The sequence below is a fragment of the Strongylocentrotus purpuratus genome, unplaced genomic scaffold (genome assembly GCF_000002235.5).
Source record: "Strongylocentrotus purpuratus isolate Spur 01 unplaced genomic scaffold, Spur_5.0 spur5_scaffold_17, whole genome shotgun sequence".
Classification (NCBI taxonomy): domain Eukaryota; kingdom Metazoa; phylum Echinodermata; class Echinoidea; order Camarodonta; family Strongylocentrotidae; genus Strongylocentrotus; species Strongylocentrotus purpuratus.
In genome coordinates this window covers 19,352,554-19,360,488 of record NW_022145602.1, presented here as the reverse complement: position 1 = coordinate 19,360,488, position 7,935 = coordinate 19,352,554, and the positions used below count along the sequence as shown (strand labels likewise).

The 7,935-nt window shown below is 38.6% G+C and overlaps 1 protein-coding gene across 1 annotated transcript in view; it reads right to left on the bottom strand.

Annotated features, from left to right (window-relative positions):
* Window positions 1-2,938: 2,938 nt before the first annotated feature.
* LOC115924931 (diamine acetyltransferase 2-like) overlaps window positions 2,939-7,935 on the bottom strand; it is a 31,308-nt gene continuing 26,311 nt past the window's right edge. Inside the window, exons 3-5 of the mRNA XM_030987844.1 lie at window positions 5,271-5,447; window positions 4,576-4,616; window positions 2,939-3,287 (exon numbers count right to left, since the gene is read on the bottom strand). Of these exons, the coding sequence (XP_030843704.1) occupies window positions 3,078-3,287; window positions 4,576-4,616; window positions 5,271-5,447 (428 nt within the window). The 3' untranslated portion in view covers window positions 2,939-3,077. The remainder of the gene's footprint in view (window positions 3,288-4,575; window positions 4,617-5,270; window positions 5,448-7,935) is intronic.

Below are 7,935 nucleotides of genomic sequence, written 5' to 3'. Positions count from 1 at the left end.
AGGTGTTTCATACAAAAATTGAAATAATGGGCTGCTTTTGAAGAAAAAAAGCATGATGTATGTTGGGCCTAAAGAACGGGGGAGAGAGAAGGGGCAGTGGAAAGAGAGAGATAGACGATACGGAATGTAACGGAAATGTAAGAGAAAGAGAGGGAGACAAAGAGATATAAAGAGATAGGGGAAGGGAAGGAATGAAGAGGAGAGGGAGGGAGCGATAGAGAAGGGAGAGAGGTAGAGAGAAACAGAGAGAGAGACAGAAGGAGAAAGAGGGGTAACTTGAGAAAGAAAGTAGAATAATGAAGAAATGCGTCGATTATGAAAATTACCATAGGGGGCGCTGTGCAGAATGGCGAATTGCAAGATTGCGTCAAGTCTCAACCTTCAGCTGCTCAATCTGCCAAACTCTCTCTCTCTCTCTCTCTCTCTCTCCTCTCTCCCCCCCCCCCCCCCCCCTCTCTCTCTCTCTCTCTCTCTCTCTCTCTCTCTCTCTCTCCTCTCTCTCTCTCCCTCTCTCTATCTCTCTCCCTCTCTCTCTCTCTCTCTCTCTCTCATTCTCTCTCTTCTTCTTCTCTCTCTCTCTCCTTCTCTCTCTCGTCTTCTCTCTCTCTCTCTCTCTCTCGCTCTCTTTTCTTCCACCCCCACAATATTTCTGACCACACTATTTTCATAAATCATAATGTCCCTGTCCATCCCTGTGCATAGAAACGAGGCTATAACAATTTACACACGCCATTAACATAATTAATTCATCTGAAATTTTATTTAATATACGTGATATGTAGTATATACAACGAAGGCAAGAGTATGTACATGATATACAAAGTATCTTTATTTTTAAATAACTATATAAAGTATCATACAAAATGCCATATTCTTTGAAGATTAGTTTTTCCAAGAACACATTAATTTTTAATTTGATTTGTCATCATAAGATGTATGTTACCCCGTATGCGACTGATTTTTTCGTAAGCATGATTGAGACAGGGGTTTTGCGATTCCGAACAATGCTCAAAGTTCATCCCAGAAGGTGCGTAATTCCGAATGTTCAAAGTTCACAAAGAGAAGTATGTATACCGTTAACAAATTGGGTTTGTTAGTCGAAAATATAAAATACTGAGGTTGGCCTTTCTCACCAGTTTGGTGCTGCAATAAGATTGATTAATTGCTTGTTCATTTCGGATATGTAATAGGGTTTTCCATTCCCAAAACGAAATAGAACATTAGCCGCACTGTATTTAATTAATGGAGTTGCATAAAGAAAAGGAAAATGAAAATAAGTATCGATATTCACAGTGAGAGCAAAAGCGTACGGGCGTAATGTCGCCAGGGAAGAAGCTGACATCGTTTGGTTTAATATTCTTTGAGTTACTATATTTTGCGAGCGAGCACCCTTTTCTGAACCGTAAACCTTAAAGCTTATCTGCCATAGTTTAAAGGAGGGATTAGAGCGCCCTACAAGGTCACTGGACAGGTGGTTATCTCATCAACTCAGCTCTCAGTTAACATAAGAAAAAGATGATCATGGGGGACCAATGGTCACCGATTAGGCATTGTTTGTTGTAAGAGGGCGCAAGTAGCTACAAGTAGTGCAGTGGGCCTTTAAAACTGAGTTTTTCACTTCCATCACAGTTTCGAATGTTATTTTTTTTGTCAAGGATAGCTAGCAGCAAGACGATGAATAAACTATGTCCATGCTCTAGTTATGATCATACAAACTATAGGCAAGAAAAAGAAGAATGCATAACAGATTAGCCATCGAATTAGTAGGTCTATGATTGTACTATGAGATTTTGTTTCCTCTATTAAAAATTCAAACGAGTTAGATTTCTGACTATTAAAATAAAGCCCCCTTCCGTATCATTTAAATGTATCCCTTTTTTACCCGGTAATATTACAAACCGAGCAACTTTTTCAAAAGTGGCATGACAAAAACGAGCGAATTCCGACGATAATATTCACGAAATATTCTATATTCAAAATTTAATCAGCTATCGCAGGTTCAGACAAAACTGAGATGGTGTGATTTGTCTGTGATGCGTGGAATTCTGCCTGTTTCATTAAACTTGTCATCAATAACAAATGCTACAAAAGACAACTGATCTACTTTCAGCCGATCAAATGCCACTATTTCAGTAGCTTAGTTATAACAGTTATTTTAATAATAATAATAATAATAATATTTAATTTTTATATAGCGCTTAATACAAATGTCTCTAAGCGCTTTACAAATATACAATTTTAGCTTGTTATTAATAACAAGTTTTATGTAACAGGGCCCAGGCTTCTAGATCGGATCACGTTTAAATTGACGAAATTATGGATCAAGGTTGGTCATGGACCCTACTTGATTGGATCAAAGAACATCAGCTGCAGTCGTTCGATAATTCTCCGTATTTCAAAGTACAGTATCGCATCAATGACTGATACATTTAGCTCACAAAATATTATAAATACATTGCATAAAACTTCTCAATGATCATCAGTGCTTCGATCTCAGGATTACAAAAAAAGTAACAGCTGCGTTTCATCCGAATGCCGTTTTACACCTCATAGCACTAGATTTAAGAATCATGATTTTCACATAAGTTCACAAACTGTCATTTCGTTTAATAATAATAGTTAGATCAGTCTAAATAGCGCAGGTACTACATGTATATCAATATACTCTTTTGCGCTGTGATGAAAACAAAATGATGAAAACAGTGTCACTCTTTACAAACACTCAATAAAATAAAAACTATTCCAAAGCTCCTGAAAACAAGTGCGTCTTCCATACAACTTTGAAGACAGCAACAGGTGAGGCTTCAATTTCGTCTGTCTAGTGGTAGGTTATTCAAAAGCTTTGGAGCGGCGTAACTGAAATTGCAATCTCCGAGAGTTACTTTTGTTTTTGTGTGAAGCAGCTTTTTACATCGTAAGCCTATGAGACTGGCGGCCCTTCATCACAGATCTGCTCCGTTTTCGGGTATGGTCTTCGACAAAATCTTTAGGAACTATTCCTCTTTAGTCTGTTAAGCGTCCCGACCTAACCCGACAGCTCTGAATTCCAGATTGGGAAACAGTTCTAAAAAAAAAAATCACAAATCTGCTTTGAGAATCATGTCTTTACTGATGAAGGACTCTTTCTTCACAAATTTGTCCAGTTTTTCGCCGGTGAACGAGAGAATATGGTATTTCTTCGTCTCAGTCAGATCTTCAATGCCAAGATGTCTGTAGAGTTGTCTGACTTCTGTGTTCCATTCGACAACGCAAGCCTGGATGCATTTGCAGCCTCGGTCTACCGCCATCTACGATTAAAATGAAAGGTGAGAATTACAAGAAAATTAATGTCATTGACCTCCGAGGAGGAGGGCTGGGGTTAGAGACTCAATTACAATTGTGACCTTTGACATGTCATAGCGTTTGTGTTGGATGCATTATGGGATCTTAGTAAATGAAAAGAACCTAATGAATATTCAAATTTAATTTACATATTTCGCTGGTGCACTAAAAAAAGTTGTCTTCTCATACATGAAAAGAGTTTTGACTAGTACCTCCGACCTTTGCCTGCCTTCTTCCTCGTTTAGCAAAGCAAGACTAATTTCTGTAATTTCTTTCTTGTTATTTCATCAAGAAATATGTATTTGACAGCATGGTCTAAATATTTTGTTTTGTTCTTGTCCAACAAAGCAGTAGTGGCCATATTGTGTCCAACTCGAACCAGGTTGGCCAAACTCTGTATATATAGATGGCTGCCTCTGAGTGAAAGATACATGCTCTATAGAGCGGGAGAGGTCTTGAGTTTAGGATCAAGCCAGGAGCAAGAGTGAGACTAGTTAGTTGGCTTTGTACTGCCCTCTATCTCGCGGGCTGAGATAGGAAATCTATGGGAATAGGCCATTTTCGTAATATATAACCGAGTTTCTACTTCAGAGCCTCGATACGAAATCGGAATGATTCCATTCACTTGTTACGAATAATAATAATGTATTTCAATAGTTAGAATGTAAATTGCATCTATTACGTGTTGTTAGGCCGTTCAAGCCGGACATGACGTATGCAATTTGAATTCTGACTATTGGCATACATTCATTGGTAACAGGTGAATGAAAAAATTCGTATATCACTGCAAATTTGTTGTGTAACGACTTTACACAAAAGTTGGGTGGTTCACTCCTTTCACAGGGGCTGTGTTAAGTTGTGTAAAAAACAAATTACACAATGGCTTTTATTCCCACCCAATTGTTGTGTAAAGACGTTACACATCGAATTTGAGTTCAAAGGCACCTCTTAAAGGCATATGAATAAATTTGGTTACATTACCCCCCAAATGGCCTATTGCGTAATCGCGTGTCATTGTATTTCGCGGTTACCGTTTCGGTTTAGGATTAAGAGTTTCTAATCGTCTCCTCGTACATCGGATGACTGGTGGCCATGGATAATGCTTTGTCTACTAGACACTGAACTCATGCACCGTCTCATTGTAGCTAAATTCTAGTTTGTGGTATATTCACAATCCTGCCCCAAACCCAAAATCATATAGCTACTCGGACCCTCCGTATTAGGCTCAAACAAAAGAGAAGGAAATACACTTACTTTAATAACCTTGTGCATGAGAGCAACGCCTAGTCCCATACCTGAGGAAGAAAATAAAATAATAACAACTTCAAATTTCATTCAAAGACAAAAACGAATCTAGAAAGATTAAGAGAATATTCCCTCATTAACCCCTTCAAAGTGAAAAAAAAAACTCTAGGGTCGATTCGAAATCGTTTCCTGAGAAATATATGTTAGGATAAAGTTCGCCCCTCCTCCAAGAAAACTTTCGATCCGCCCCAGAGTATAATTGAGATAGCTCATAAATTAGTTTTCATCTATTCTTGAAATTAACCTACTCTGTGAACATGATGGCGAAGATTTTCGAAAAATTAACCTAAAGCAATTTCAATAGCCTTGTCCATCACACTTAATGTGCGAACAAAACATTTGTATTCATTTTTGTTCTCCATTTGCTATATTTTTCTTATATATAAATGTTTTTGAATGCCTTTTTTATATAATTGTATGTATGATGTAAACTCGCATTTTTAGTCTTTGGACTTTTTGACGAGATTGAATAAAACCTAATTTGAATTTGAATTTAAATTTGAACAATGACGCATTTATACGTAATCTGGACATAATTTCTATGGAATACAAAATGGTATTGAAATTGCCCTTAGAGTGATTTTTCGAAGGTCTTTGCGATCATATTAAGAAAGCTACTTTTTCAAGATTTTGAGGGATCTTACCTCGGTACTCCCTCTCAACGAAGAGGTCTTCGAAGTAGAGCATCTTGCCGTTCCATGAGCAGAACCCGTAGAAGTATAGGGCGTATCCCACTAGTTCAGATGTCCCATCACCGAACAGCTTCTCCAGCACGGCACACTGGAAGACTGGATCGGGGCCGAACCCGTCTCGGCGGAGATCTATTTGAAAATAAAGAAAAGGAAACGGTGAATATTAAGGATTGCTTCAATTCTAATCTTGTTGCTCTGGGTGTTATAGTAATGTTGTATGTGATGTTTTTGTTCAGGTACAGCTTCCCGAGCGCGGCGCAAAGGAAGACGGGATCAAGATCGAAGCCCATCTCTGCGAAGATCTTTAAAAAAAAACAGAATGTTAAGAGAATGAATGATCATGACGATAAATGCTCAGAAAAAATATGATGAAGAAAATTATTTTTAAAACAGAAACTGGTAATCAGGGGCGGCGTGTAGTCAAAGCCTTTGGATGGATATGATGTCCAAAATGGCTGCCACCCCTCCCCAGCGCGTCATAATTCGCGTCTATTAATTAATTTCATGACAAACGGTGCGCAGTGTGTGCATACGTAATGAGCGATGCATGTTTTTTTCTGTGAGAAGCATGATTCAGACTGTAGTTCATTTAGTAATCATAACCTTGCAATATTTTGTGGGCTATACCGTGACATATTCTTTATATGTTTCTCTATATTTTACAGGACGTATCGAAGTCCCCACTCTCTTTGATAAGAAGGGCACCCCGAGTTTTACCCTTACTGAAGTTTATTCTCAAAAAGTTGAGTCCTTCAAGGCAGAACCGGGAGGTCGTGGGTTCGAACCCCGGTCGCGTCATACCAAAAGACGTTTAAAGATGGGAGTTGCTGCTACCTTGTTTGGCGTTCAACAATAAGGGATAGAGCAACGTCGATCTGGCGCTGCTCAGTGGCTGCTGGGCTCACGATCAATTGGGCAAAAAGAATTTCCATTTTCGGTTTAACTTAATACAACTTGGAGTGGACTTTAAAAGATTATTATTATTATTATTATTATTATTATTATTATTATATTCTATCAGTTATGCATGGTGCAGGATGAGAGTTGAGATGAAGACAAGGCGGGGTGCCGAGTACTTCCTACTTGGCGGATATAGACTTTGGGAGGCCATCGTGGGCGTATCTAATGACGAAAGGTGACAAATGGGTTTAATCCTCAATAGAAAAGTTCTCAATTAATGTAGTATTGGTGTTAAATGGGTATGAGGGCGCGCCGTCTTATCTTCGGAAGGTGATTAGATTCACTGCAGCGTCTAAGAAACTAGACAGGCGACGGGGTGAAGAACCTAGAAGGTGTCGCAACGACTAGTCAAAGTTGTGCTTCAGTAGGTCTATTGAAGTTTATAACTTAGTTTAGCGAACTCCAAGTGAAAAAAATCTTGAAAAACAAGTGTAGACAAATAAGTCATTAACTCCAACACGAGCTAAGACGTTGCTTTAATGATTCTTGGAGTGTTGTTGTGTTTCCTTTGGAGAAGTATATTACAACATCATTAATATTGAGTAGAATAGAGTTTTTTAACATGGAAATTTCCATGAGACATAAACAGACAAGTCTTCTCTTTCTAAATCTCTGAATAAGTTTGGGAAGAATATCTTGGTAGAAGTGTCTCCTGAAAAGAAATGTTCTTCACATGCCCTCTTTGTGCAAAATATGTCAAGAAAAAATGTGTGCGTGTAGTTCCATGTACCCATTTCTGTGTACAGTGCATACAATTGTTAGTAAGATTGAGTCAAATCCTTTTCATGTTGATCATTTCTAAACGTTTCAAAATGCAATCGCATGACCAGGGTCCCGTCTTATATCGCTTGGTTCGAATCGATCGCAACTAGATATTAATCGCAACTAGATAATAATCGCAACATGTATCTTTTATTAAGGGGGTATCTCAGAGCGCCGAATGCTTGCGAACGTAGCGAATTTGGAGTTTCGCCAGGGTTCGTACGTAAAAGGTTGCAAAAGGTTTCAAGAAAGTTCGCAAACAGTTTTTCTTTGCGAATTTATTGTTCCGCTAACAGTTACAGGCGTTTGCAAAACAGTCGTAAGCGGTTGCAAAACAGTCTTACGACGGCCTTTGCAAACGGTTGTAAGACGGTGTCGCTCTTTGTTATCGCCAGTTCTCTTTGATTCCCCAATGCTAGCGACCACGTTACCATATGATATCTTTATAAAAATCGACCCATCGAGTACCAGGAGTTAGCAAAAGGTCTCAAACGTTCACAAATAGTGGCAAAGGATTGGCCAATAGTTGCCAACAAAACATGTCGCTAACATTTGCTTACAGTCGCTAATAGTCGCCAACTGCCTTTCGCAAACACTTTTAGAAACATTCGCTCCAATGTTGCTAATTATCGCTAAAAGTAGCTGATTTTCGCCAACATTCGTCAGAAAAGTTGGCGAATCCAAATCAAATGCTGTAGAACTTTGCAGGAATTATGAATATGCCATGTATGTCCTATCTGTGAAATTTAAACGTTAGCAGTTTCCCCATATTCAAATTATGCAAGGAAACCTGTTTATTTGCTAGACTTCACTGTCAGACACTATTGAGTGACTGACTGGCTTTTTTCTCCTTGGTAATAACAAACATGAAAAGAGTTGTAAAGGGTACATGAGC